This window comes from Cryptomeria japonica, chromosome 10 (genome assembly GCF_030272615.1).
Source record: "Cryptomeria japonica chromosome 10, Sugi_1.0, whole genome shotgun sequence".
Lineage (NCBI taxonomy): Eukaryota > Viridiplantae > Streptophyta > Pinopsida > Cupressales > Cupressaceae > Cryptomeria > Cryptomeria japonica.
The window spans coordinates 375,629,483-375,643,846 of record NC_081414.1 but is presented as its reverse complement, the minus strand read 5'-3'; the positions used below and the strand labels follow the sequence as shown (position 1 = coordinate 375,643,846).

The following is a 14,364-nucleotide window of genomic DNA, read 5'->3' as shown; positions in this document are numbered from 1 at the left end:
AATGAAGTGCAAACTTTATCTAAACCGGATGGCACAAAAAGACTTGTTGAAAATTTATTTCAAAGAGCACAAAGAGATCAATGTGAACAAATTGTTTCCTTTGCTGATTTGCAAATAATAAAGAGCACAATGGCGGCTGAGAAATCAGCATACTTCACATGATCAGTGACAGAGATGTGGCTATCAAAATTGCAGATGAGGTTTTAACTTTTAACTATGTGTAGGGAAACAAAGGTAAAGGTTAGTGAGCTCACCAATGAGCTTAAGTCCACGAAGCTTACATTAGAGAGTGTCCAAAATGCACTTCTAGAAGCAGAAGATCAATTTTTATGTCGCCAAACAATTTAGTGAGAAAGAGAATGAGGAAAGGGCTAAGGAAAGTAGACAAGTGATTAAAGAGCTTTATAGCATCTAGGAGAGGTTTTGGTCTAGTTCATTTTCCTAAGAAATCGGAAAATGGAAGTTTGGATCAGTATGAGGACTGGGTTGAGTGTGAGCATAATGACAGTATTCAATTTATTGATAACCCATTGTTTGAGATGGATGTAAAGTCATCTTTTGATAATCCATTTTTTGAGTTGAATAATGAAGCACTTCCTGATTTCAATGTTATGGTTGGTGAGAATCACGGGATTCAGGATCCAAGTGAGATTCTCAGCTGTGAAAAGATTACAGAGTTGGAGTTGTTGTCCACCTTCCAATCAGCCAACATAGGACTTTGGTTGCTTGCAGACAAATGGATTGGTATGCTATTCCAGCCCAATAATGGAGTATTTTGCAATTCGTGTTGAAAGGTGGAGGTGAGCTAGTCATTGGAGAAGTCCTCTCAATCATTTCCACACTCACATCTACTATGTATTTGAGAATTCTTCATTCTGACATATGCTGCCCCAGCATTACAATGCTAATTTTGGCAACATCAGTTAATGAGCAAGTTGATTTTAAGTACTTGAAGTTTTATAGCGACAAGCTATGGGAGGTTTTTCAGATATGGTATAGTTATTTCTAAATTCCAAATTGGTGAGTCGCAGTTATTGCAGTCATTTCATGTTGCTGGTCTATATATCCTCAGATGTTGCATTGATGATTGCAGCTAGTTGTGTGAGTTGGTGTGCTCGGACCACCTTTTTGACACTAGGAGATTAAGTGTTAATGAGGTGTTATCAATTTATGACAGTGGAAGCATTCCCAAGATAGCTATTTTCAGTTTTGACACTCTTGTCATCTTCTACATCAGCCTCTTTTAAAGGACTAATCTGCATCACCTTTGGGACACCATAACGAGATATGTTGACGATCATGTTTTCTTGTTGAGCGGATTATATTTCTTATTGCCTAGGATCATGTTGGACAATGGGATTGCAAATGTAGACCATACTGAGATGCTTTGGTAGGAGATCTTTCATGGTATAGCATTCAACCCTTATAGAGTATCCCGATTTGGTTTTTGAGGATGATTACATTATTGGGCTACAAGAGAGGAGAGTGCACACTTGGCACATTGTAATGTCTCCTTCCTAATTTGCCCTAAAATCACAATTACAACAAATTGGTTACATCTTACCAAGTAAATATTATCTTTAATAATGTGATCCTAGATTTGAATCTTGCAATCATAACATAGACAACATATGCAAATATATATATATATATATATATATCATTGGGTTAGGCATACCACATCATATTCATAGATTATCAATAATACTATACAAGTGCTTTACAGTTTGGAGGAAGAGACATGATGGGTCCTCCCAAAGCAATTTCTACACCAAGCCCAAGAGTGGATGTCTACCACAACCCTCTTGCTTGGTGGTTTGTACCTGCTTTCCCCATCAATGTCTTATCTCCCTATAGACACTTGCCACCTTGTGGAGTTGGGTGGGGGTTGCAAGTGGGTTACTTAGCTTTCTACGTAAGTGCCCTCTGGTCCTAGGAGCCATTACGGTCAACTCTAGAACGGTTGGCTTACTAAGCCTTGTATACCCCTTTTGCTTACACCCCAGGCCCTTTCTACAAGGTGGGTTTCAGTCAATCAAGCACATTTTATATTCTATCATAAGAACATATAATTAAACAATCTTTATCATGCATTAAAAACATGTATACATATATAAGACAATGATTGGCAGAAATATCAAGTATACCACTGAATATATGTTTGATAATAATAATCTAAAATGATTAGAATTCTATTGTGATGAATTGGACTGGTTTCCCTTGTGATTGATGCTCCCTATCTTATGGGAAATGCTTTTGTTGTGTGATCGGCTTAATGGATTTGACCTGCTTTGAATGGTTCGATCTGTTGGATTGATTTGATATATTTTAATGATTTGCTGATAATATTCCCTTTATATCTTGTTACCTCTTGGAGGAGAGGTGACCCTTGTGAGGAGATCTGTTTCTTTCTTAATCGCTTGATTAATTATTTGCTTCTTTTCCTTGATCACCCCTCTTCATGTTTCATTAACTTTAATTATCTTATGCTTTTTTTCTTTAATGTTCACGATAAGAGTCTCTTTTGAGATGGGGGCAAGATACATTCACCGCAGAGATGAATGCAATTAGAATTAGTAATTCCTGATTGATTCCCAACATAGTAAGGGGAGAGGAATAATAGTGCGACAATCTTCAGACTCCCCTTCATTCCACTGTTACTTCCGAATGCAAAGAGGTTGACGGACTTCACAAGACTGAGAACCAGCATGTTAATATTGTACAAACCATCACGATAGAATATCAGATCTTTCCATGCCTACAGATTCACTCCACCATTATAGAGATATCAGATACTGGAAAGCTTACTGAGTAATATCAACTTCGAGTATGTAGTGGCAACATTATTCCTTCTTATGTTTGGCAGTATGTAGTGGTTAAATTATTCCTTCTTATGCTTGGCTCGAATCAAAAGTAAACATTCAATATATAAATCACATCGAAGGGGTAATATCAACAATAATGGTGTTGGCAAAGGAATATTTTATTTGATCAATACTAACAGATACTATGCAATATCCTCTTTGATGATATTTTTGTGTAAGCCGTTCTGAGCATCAGTGCCGGTTACATGGCTAACGTCCCATAGGATAGAGTTGACACCTTTCCTTATTTTGTCTTGGTCCGATTGAGAATGCAGAAAATTGTGAAATCTTAAAATAAGACAATTTTCTGTTGTGTGGGTGTTATTTAATTTACTCACTGAGGGTGTGACTATCGATATCATGGCGAGGGTCATGACAAACATTGGGTTTACAGTTTTAATCCATGTGATGCAACGATAGCATGGTGGGATTTTCCGGAGATTGACATGGGATCCAAGGATCACATTTGGTTTCATTCTAGATCAGTCAAGTGATTTTGAGGTTGAGTTTGCATTGCTTGAAGACAAGCAATCTTTGCGGAAGGAGGATTGTAATGTCCCCATTTTTTGTCACACCAGCTTCGAAGTTAGCTTTGGCTTCCTCGCTGTGCGCTAGCTTTGTCTGAAGGGATAAATGATGTTGGCATGAGCTCAACTAGTCTTGAGGAAGGATTGTAATGTCCCCATTTTTTGTCACACCAACTTTGCAGTTAGCTTTGGCTTCCTCGGTGTGCACCAACTTTGTTTAAAGGAATGTTTAATGTTGGCATGAGCTCAACTAGTCTTGAGGACTCGTATGACACATTTTGAAATGAATTAAGTGAATTACGGCTTCTGGTGTGTTCTCCAAGACTCCTGGAGAGAGTTTCTATTTATAGAAAATCACTCGGTCAACCCTGTTTTTCATTATTCATCATCAGTATCATTCCAGCATGGTCAGATTTCAATTCCGCCGCTTTTCAACAATTTCTTAGAGAACTTGGAGATTTATGTGGAGATTTGAGAAATAATAAATTTGTGTGGAGATTTAAGAAATAATAAATTTTTGTGGAGATTTGAGAAACAATAAATTTTTGTGGGGATTTGAGAAATAATAAATTTGTGTGGAGATAATGATTATGAATACAAATATTTCCTAGCCAATCAGGGGCGATAATGGAGAAGATTATGTTCTTATTGAAGAATATACAGGCAAGTCGTGCTACCAAGGTTGGGCACACTTATGAGGGTCACGTGTTGGAAAGGAAGGATAAATCGATGCTTTGAATTAAGACCTTGTTGCCATTTGAGAAGTGAATAAAATTCAGAAAGGGGGTGCGTGGGAATTTATATTGTTTTGTGGCTGGAATGCGGGGCTTTGTTGACATGAGGAGTTAGGAGCAGCCATAAAGAGCCCCAAGCTGGGACGTGGCAACTCTAGTAGCCAAATGCTTCTGTTGGAGTAGGGAATGAAGCTATAACAATTGGTATTTGCTGTTAGAAGCAGATTCAAGGTGTTACCAGGTAGTTCTAGGAGCTTTACAGCTACAGATGCATTTTGGCATGTTACAGCAGTGTCTATTTGTATAACAACAGCATATTTCCTTGGCAGGTCATCATCATTTGAAATTGTAACACTACTGTTGTAAATAGAATTTTGTAACAGTGAGCATATCATTTGACAATCGATACATTGTTGGATTTTGTGGTCAGATTGTTGTTATTAGTCATCTCTTTAATGCATGCAACGTGTGTGTTGAAATGTCTATATTTCTATGCATTGTGGATTTACTATTTGAACAATTATTAACTCAAATTGCATTATCAATGATCCCATACCAAAACACATTGAAAATACATTGAAAGTCACTATGCAAAGTGTTTGACGAAATGCCTGCATGATAAATGAGAGAAAACCTTTGTGGGTGTTGAGAATTGGTTTCAATTTTGTAGTGGACAAAACACGAAAAACCCTAAATGGCCTTTACCAAATGTTAAATGATAGGCATATTAAGCAATTTGTGTTGGACAAATTATGACAACAGCAACCGAGTAACGAAATTAGGGCAGCAAACAGTCAAGGAGTTCATCTGCGGCAAACCTCATTAAACTGTAGCTCAGCAACACTACTCATGATTCCAATTGGTGACTATACTCTGGTGCTGGACTGATGTCCACAGTACTGGAAGAAGAGGTTCGGGGATATATTGGTAATGGGGAGGAATCACCTAAGGTTCAACAACCATGGTATAGTACTAGCAAGATTCATCTTTATTTCAGGTGTAAGAGTGCCAGCCAGCTGTCCTGCTCTGATTAATATTGCCTATTTATCATCTATCTTAGCATTCAGATATGTCCAGCTTTATGTGTAAGTCTGATAAAAAAAGAGCAATAATGGATTTTCTTAATATACTTTTCTTAAATAATATTAATTCTATCATATGATAATCAATTTTTACTAGGTTACCGGGTTCGCCCCTGGGCCGCCCTGGTACGGGTCCGGGTTCGACCGGGTCCATGGTACGGGTCCGGTTCGACCTGGGTTCGACCAGGGTTCGAAAAACCCAAAGTGGGTCCGACCCTGGTTGAACCCGGGGTCGAACCCAGTCAAACCCGGGCGGACCCAGTCGAACCCGGGCGGCTGGGTGGCTCGTAAAGTCAAAAAACATTGCAAAATTTTATTTTTTTTCAAATCCACCTTGTAAAAAGTGAAAATTATAACCTAAAATTGACTTCTAAAACATTTTATTGACTCATTTCACCTCATTTGTGTTGCAAACAAAAGTTTTATGAGAGCAAGTTGAAGAAAGGGTGAACAAAATTTGGCTTCCAATATCAAAGAGGAGGAGTTGAAGACTGATTTTTGAAGCTTCAACAAGTGTTGCAGCATCATTTCCATACATTTTCAAGCTTCCATTGGCTGCAAGAGGTAGGTTTATAAACATTTTTTTCCAACTATTTTTGTTTCACAAATTGTCAAATATGAAACTTGAATTTTTTTTCATTATTTAGTTTTTGTTTTTGAATATGTTTATATTATTTCTTGCCATAGGAACTAGAATGGCATCTACATCTTCCTCCATTGGCAATGAACAAATAATTGCAAAACAAAGAAATGATCCAAATTCTCCCTTATGGAAATATGTGGACATTATAAAACAACTTCCGGGAGGTGGGGGATTCCGTTGGAAATGCCATGGATGTGATATTGAACGTAATAGTTCATATTATCGGGTGGTAGGCCATTTGTGTGGAATAAAAGGAAGAGGCATCAAAAAATGCCCTGGAAAAATGGTAAACCTATACCAGATGAGACAGTGATGGAATATATTAGGGAGCATGAGGCGGCAAAAGAGAGGGAAGCCCATAGATTGAACCAAACCGCATCAAAGAAAACAAAGGGAATGCAAGGCCCTTCTAATCCCACTATTGTAGTAGAAGACCACCCCTTCTTTGCCACAAATGAACCTCAAAGTGAACCACCCTTGACACGTAAAAGAACAAAGGGGCCTTTAGAAACCGCATTCCAAAATGAGAGTAGAGACAATGTTGACGAAGATATAGTAAGGTGCATTTATGCAAATGGGTTGTCATTCAATGTTGTTCGCTCCCCATATTGGAAGCAAATGATAAAAAGTGTTAATGAGGCTCCAAAAGGGTATAAGGGCCCCAGTTATGAGAAGGTACGTGGAACGTTATTGGAGAAAGAGGTGAAGAGGGTTGAAGATGCATTGAAACCCATAAGGGATTCATGGGTTGAGACAAGTGTAACAATTGTTTCAGATGGGAGGAAAGATGCTAAAAATCGTCCCTTGATCAATGTCATAGCGGTGTCCCCTAAAGGGGCAATGTTTTTGAGAGCTGTGGATTGTGAGGGCCAAATAAAAGATGGCCAATTTATTGCAGAAATTCTCATCTCTACCATTGAGTCTGTGGGATCCTGCAATGTTGTCCAAGTCATAACGGACAATGCAAAAAATTGTAGAGCTGCTGGTTTGTTGGTTGAGCAACGCTATGATCACATCTTTTGGACACCTTGTGCGGTACATTCACTCAATCTTATGCTACAAAGGATTGGGCAAAAAATAAAATGGATCAGAGATGTGTATGCAGAGGCTGAGGACATCTAGATGTTCATCACAAACCACCACATGTCTCAAGGGATTTTTAGAACCTATTCGAATTTGGAGCTATTGAAGGTAAGTGAAATAGTAATTTAATTTTACATTTTCTGATTTTTTTTAATTTTCAATGTTCATAATATCATTGTGTAAGCTATATCGTGTATTCTTCTTTAAAGTTTGGCTTTATTTTTTAATCATTTGGCATTAATTTGTGTTATAGGTTGCTGAGACCCGTTTTGCATCAAACACAATCGTCTTAAGACGACTTGTGAAAGTTAGAGTGGCACTATGCAATATGGTGATCAACACCAATTGGACTATATTGAAGCAAAGTAGCACTAAGAGGGCAGAAAAAATTAGGGATAGAATATTGAGTGAGAAATGGTGAGATCTTGTTACATATCTCCTAAGTATCACTGAGCCCATCATGAGCATGATTTGCTATACAAACATGGATAGGCCTTGCATAGGTGAGATTTATGATGGCATTGACTCAATGCTTGAAAAAATAAAGGTCACTATAAATGAAAAAGAGAATGATCCTCAGGAGAAATTCTTCAAAGAAATGGAAGTAATTATTGTAGAAAGGTGGAATAAGATGACCACTCCTTTGCACCTTCTTGCCTATGCCTTGACACCTAAGTACTATAGCAATCAGTTTCTTGATAAACCAGGAAGGATTCCACCATGGAGAGATCTAGAAGTATCTGATGGGTACAAGGCAGCATTTCTTAGACTATATCCCGATGATGATTTGCGAGATGTTGTTACAAATGAGTTCATAGAATTCGCAAATGGGAATGGTCTAAGTGTTGATGCACTTTGTCATAGATCCAAGAAGGATGCTCATAGCTGGTGGTACTTCCATGGCACATGCTTCCAACACCTACAACCCCTCGCTATAAAATTTTTATCACAAGTAGGTTTAATTAATTAAAATTTTAAATTTACAAGTTTTAGTTTATTTATAGTTTACTTTGTCTTCATAGGTTGCTAGTAATTTTATTTTTATTAATGTATAACTTTAATTGTTTGCTTTGTCTTCATAGGTTGCTAGTTCATCTGCTTCAGAAAGAAATTGGAGCACATACTCTTTCATCCACTCTGTAAAGCGCAATAGGCTGCTATCAAAAAGAGCGGAGAATTTAGTATATGTGTATTCCAACCTACGTCTTCTTTCACACAAACAACATGACTACACACAAGGGGAAACAAAGATGTGGGATATAGAGCCAGAGCATACTGATTTGGATGCTCCTACTTCTCAGCTTCTTGCATTGACACTTGATGACTCGGAAATTGAGCCAACTTATAGTGCAAGTGCAAGTGGCATTGGCTCATCTAATGTCAATGTCAATGAGGAGGAGGAGGAGGAGGAGGAGGAGGAGGAGGATGAATTAGATGATCCATTTGATGATTAAACTTTAAGTTTATATTATTGAAAGTTGAAACAATGATACTTGAATATTTTGTCATTTTGATATTAAACTTGATGTATATGATGCTATTATGGTATGATCATGATGCTATGATTGCAAGTTTATGTTTGTTTTGTTGTTTATATGATGCTATGTGACATGCAAATTTTAATTCATGCTTATAGGCTTCACAAATATCAAAATATATATATATATATATAAAATTTACATGTTTTTGTACTAACGAACCCAAACAAACCCAAACCCCTTTTCAAAATTTTGCCGTACCGGCGTACCGGGTTCTTCGAACCCGAACCCGAACCCGAACCGGCAACCTAGAATTTTTATAATATTACCTATGTATTATTGTATATGTTAAGCCTTATGGATAAGTACTTATAATATATTTATAGTTTATTTTATAATATTTTAGTTCTCAAATTTTCAAGAATAGATTAACATTAATATTGTCATTAAATTATGTTTAAATATGCATATTTATTATTTAATTGTATATATTATTTCATAAAATAAGTTATTAATTAACAATTTAGCATATTAATAGTATTTATTTATATTATATTATTCAAATATTATTCTATACTTGATTTTCATGTGGATTTGTGTATGCACCCAGAACATACCCAGTCCCCTAAAACATATTGCAATACCAGAATACTGTACCCGTGCATCAATCCCCATACCCGATTCCAATTTAGAAACTTAGCTAAACACTGAAATTCATATAGACCAACAAAGAATTGTGGTGTGTAATTAGAATGGAATAGTTGGTGCACCTGACATTTCCAAGGAATCTATATGAATACATAATCACCTGCTAAAAAATTTCATCACTGTTTCCCTAAGACTTTGTATCAATCACTTATAATTGAGATATAGATTGCAAAATAAAAACTATTACTAAATTCCTGAAAATGAATAAAGAAAAATCTACAGATTTGATCCATTCTAACCAAAGTAAACAGATTACCATTAATATCCCCTTCTCTAGATAGAAACTTCCAATTAAGATAGTCTAGAAAAACAAATTATTTATCAACTTTTTTAGTAGATATAATTTAAAAGCTTGGCAGAAAGGGAAATAGAACTTATCGACACTTACCAAGCCATACTCGTCAAATCATTCAACCCTGCATCTTGCAAAAACCTAACAAAGGAATACATACAAATTAGAAATCTTTGTAAAAACAGATGTCCACATATAATGTTTGATCTAGTTTAAAGAGAAAATATCTCTATCTGCAAAGAGAAATTAAGTTCTACGCATAGACCATGGAAATAAGATGAGCAACCAGAGAATTAGATAAAAATTCCAATAAATCCCTAAATGAAACCCACCAGAACGCAGTTACAATCCTCTTTTTAAAGACTTATGCCATCCACAAAAAAGAGAGAAATCCAGTGCAAGCTGAAATTTTCATTGAAGAGATTCCAAGTCCCCATAACAACACTTGTGGTGTTTGAAAAGAATCTTAAATGGATTGACATTTTTTAAAACATGGTCAACTTTATTAACAGATATTTGCACTGGCATCTACACATCAGATGCAATAAATCTTCAGGATAGGGTTCCTTAAAATAATCTTTCTTGGTCACATCTAGCTGCTCTAACAATTATTTGATGCCCTCCTCCTGATAATAAGACCTAATGAAGGAAGTTTCTTGGTCACATCTAGCTGCTCTAACAATTATTTCCTGCTCTAATTATTTTTGTTCACCTGAAGCAATTGAGAATATTTACATATTTGAAAATATTGTTTCTTTCATCCGTGGAGTTGAACCTAGTTGGTTAGTCCATAGGGTTCTAATGTAGGAGACCTAGGTTCAAATGCCCTAGGTGACATCATAGTGCTGAGGTGTGTGTTCAATGGTATTCCCAAATTTAGAGCAATTAGACTAGTTTCCCTGCAAGTTGAAATGTTAAGGTCCTATAGTTGACAAGCTGCAATGGAGTGTGAGTCAAAAATCAATCCCTTAGTAAATAATCTAAAAATAAAAACATTCTTTCCTTCAACTCAAATCCACATTTGTATTCATTGGATCATTGTATACTAGCCTATGTGATCAAAGTATCTTCTATTTGATTAGTTTATTATGTCTTCAAAGTTCATTTAGTTAAAGGTGCACAGTAAAAGATTTAGATCCTAGAAAAATCTCTATATTTCACGGTTTTTCAATTTGTTGAGTTTGAATGCCAAGTTTGAGTTTTGCAACTATGATGGGAATATATTGCATTCATTTTCTTTGGAGCATGTTATCTATTAAGGTTGAACATGACTAGCACCTTTTGTCCCCCACAATAAAACGCAAAAAAAAAATTACATGATCTCTCAAAAATATATTAAAATGTAATATTGTCTTCCCTCCATCAAAAGACATAGCTGAGTTGGTTACGGGGCTCCTTGTTTCTAGTGAGAGAGTGTGCAAGGACAAATACACCAATAATCCTCATGCACTCAACTTCCCACAAACAAGTAGAGATAGAAAAAAGTCACAATATGAGAATCACAAATTTGTAAATGAGAATGACTAGCCTATTAGAGCTGCTTTGAGTCTATTGTTGGAGCAATTGTCTTTGCTCACAAGCTCTTTGGATCCATAACTTGTCAACAACCTCATAGTGCATTATAAGGATGTCTAGTTGATGAATAAAAAAAATGGTAGGGAACAAAGGAGAATAAAGAACAAGTTGGAGTTGTCAGTCAATAGACTCAACACTATTCTAGTTTGAGGCCACATGGAGCTGATCCTTGCTAAAAATTGCCAATAAATGATATGGAAAAGGAGAGACAAGAACACAATTAAGCTAACCTAAATAGAACGAAAAGCAAAGGAGAGATGGACTAAGAAAGAAAGGGATAAGTTGGACAAGCACTTTATAGTCAATAGCAAATGCCTCCTAGAACCTAAACTAGATGCTCAAAGGAAATCAAAGCTAACAAAGTAAAACAAAACAAGTACCAACACTTAAAATTGCTTTTATTTTTAAGTTTTGTGAGGTAAAAGTCAAAGTACTTTGACAATTTCAAAGCAATCATAATAGTTGATTTCAATATTATGATAAATTGCGACTTACAGCCGTTGCTAAAGAAAGCAAAAAGAACCTATATACTAGTAACCCATACAAAAGCAAACAGGCCAGAAATGACCAAAGATGCTACAGAAATGACAAAACACAACTGAAACAGAATGAAACAATGAGTGGAAGGTTCAAACATGCCAAAGAAAGAAAAACAACACGAGAAAAATACAAATGCATTCAAAGAAGCACAAAATTAGACCCTAAAAAAGAAAAATGCAACCTAGATGAGCCAAAAAACTCAAAATAGTCATCAAACAAGAGATGAACAAAGGGAGTATGGACAGATGTTTGAACAGTTAACAAACTGAATTGAATTAAAATAGACTCGAAACATGCTGAGAAGAGTAGCATCGGCAAGAGGTGGTAGAGAAAACAAAAGCAGCAAATGTTGCAAAGTTGTCAAATTGACAAAATATCACTATGTTGGATGTAAGAAGGCAAGATATGGGTGAGAAAGATGGGTTGAAGGATGGTACAGAAACGGAAGACTTAGAAATACCATTTAAACACAAACAATTAGGTAAAATACACTTATTGGTTCAAGTTCGAGGCAAGTTCAAAGTTTGCTCGTTTTCTTTTCCCTGAGTTCAATATGGCTAGGTTCAATTGTAATAGATAGACAGACAGATAAATGAATTCTTCTTTCTAATTATTGTGTGGTTGCCTAAAACATAAAAAAATATAGTTATCATCCTCACCATTTATTCACTCCTCAATCGTACTGTGTTTAACACCTTTTAAGGGTAGGGCCAAATCCAATACTCAGATAGTGTGCAGCAGAGTCCATGGCTCTATGATTGAAGGAAAAGCAGATGCAAGGCATCCTCTCTCCTACTTACATATGGACATACTCAATATTAATCTACCACAACTTGTGACCCAGAACTCAACTTCACTTTCTCTATTAGCACTCATGAATAGCAATATCATAAAGGCAATTTGAGTTTTGTCGTTGATGTAAATCATGGGCATTTTAAAGCATGCTAGATAGGTGTATGTTTTTGTTAGCGTGATGATTTTAACATTTATAGATATGTTTCCTCTATCAAATTAGTGGTTGATAACTTGATAGTAAAAACAAACATGATTATGTCCTTGAGCCTTGGGTATAGTGAAAACTTCCAAATGGTGACCATATTCAAGGTTGCTATGCCTATAGAGGATACCATGATCTTGTCATCTTATACTCTTGAGATGTTGTTCATATAAGATTAATTTGATGCATATTGTAGGCCTCTCTAGATACTTTATTTAATGTATGATTAGCAATAGGATTGCAGTACATGATTTGCAATTATGATCCTATCTACAACTATATCTTGATAATCTGATATATTCTTGCCATCTAAATGGTCTCTATGGTTTGCAAATATATGATAATCACTTGGTTACAGCATTTGTTGTATGTTGCCATGGCAAATGCAAATTCTATGTGAAGCAATCCGCAAGCAGGTCACATGAACTATCAATTAATAATGGTTGAATAATACAATGAAAGCATAAATAAGGATGAAAAACAAAGACAATGGAAAACACAATCTCTATACAGAACTCCCTACATTACAATCTATCCCCTTATTGCAAGCCCAAAAATGCTTATCACTGCTCGTACCATAGCCACAACTTCAGCTATCCCCTTAGCAAAGACTCCAACACCCTTTACAAAAGGAATCAACCAAAGGGTCTCTTCTACACCTCTTGTTTGTAACTAAACCTCCAAGAACTAATTGTTGACGTGGTTAAAATCATATCGCTACAACTCTATCCGGCCAAAGCAGAATAGAATTTACTCGCTGAGTATCCTATCCTCTCTTGTATAAAGAAATCCCTAATGCTGTTTCAAATCGATCAATTGGGGTGACCTCAATGTTTCAACTGTCAGACCATGAATGCAGGATACCTCAATGGTCTGATGTATTTTGCTGGAAACACAAAGGGGACTTACGGTTAGGTAGAATCAGTTTTGTTCGTACGGGTTCCCTAAGACTCCACAGTCTTGATTCCATCAGATTTTATTTTTGACATGATGCTGTTTTAGGCTTCAACTTTGATTAAAAAAAAGGAAAAAGAAAAGGGAAAGAGAGAGAAAATGTCTAATTAATCTATCTAAGATAGCATATTCAGCAAAATAGACGAAAACCTTAAAAAACCAGATTTAACATTATCAGATAATAAAGCACAATGCTGTAAAATCTAGTGCAATCTTCAAAGGGAGTTGGATTTTCATTTTACTAAACATAAACACAGAATCTGACATCCATTCATTTGATATTTAACAATCAAACTAAGCATATAAATTGGTTCAGACTAACCATGCAGGGGGAAATGGCAATTAGCCAATCCTTAATGGTATGAACACCAAGGTTTCTATCAAATATTATCCTAAAAATACTATCTGAATTTAACATACATAACAAGAAAATTAAAATGTGAAGGAGACCATGCACTCACAAGGAAACAAGACAGCTTTAATTTCCATTAATTCTGCATAAATTTTGCCAAAATTTCAGCAACAATCTTTAGACTTCTTACAAAGAGAGGGAGAACCCATCCCTTATATAGATTTTCAAAAATGGATGAACGCCCAAGATTTAATCTTACAAGTGGGCCATATTCATCCTACAAAGTATGGCTGCCCATACCTATTAATAAGAAACAAAATATTCCCCACCAACTACCAACTAACAACTTCCCCACATAAAGTTGCTCCCCAAAAAGTGCACTTGCACGGAGCTCAAAATCTGCACTTGCTCGCGCCAATCCGATCGACAATTCTCAAAACGCAGCATATCTATATGTAGCCTGCTGATGCATTTATCCTACACACCCGACGACAGATTACGAGACAGATTTTAATGTGAAAATGCGGGTTAGTAG

The 14,364-nt window shown here is 36.0% G+C and overlaps 1 protein-coding gene across 1 annotated transcript in view; it reads right to left on the bottom strand.

Annotated features, from left to right (window-relative positions):
• LOC131075859 (cyclin-C1-1) overlaps positions 1 to 14,364 on the bottom strand; it is a 180,545-nt gene that overhangs the window by 40,032 nt on the left and 126,149 nt on the right. Inside the window, exon 7 of the mRNA XM_058012776.2 lies at positions 9,508 to 9,552. Coding sequence (XP_057868759.1) covers positions 9,508 to 9,552 — 45 coding nt within the window. The remainder of the gene's footprint in view (positions 1 to 9,507; positions 9,553 to 14,364) is intronic.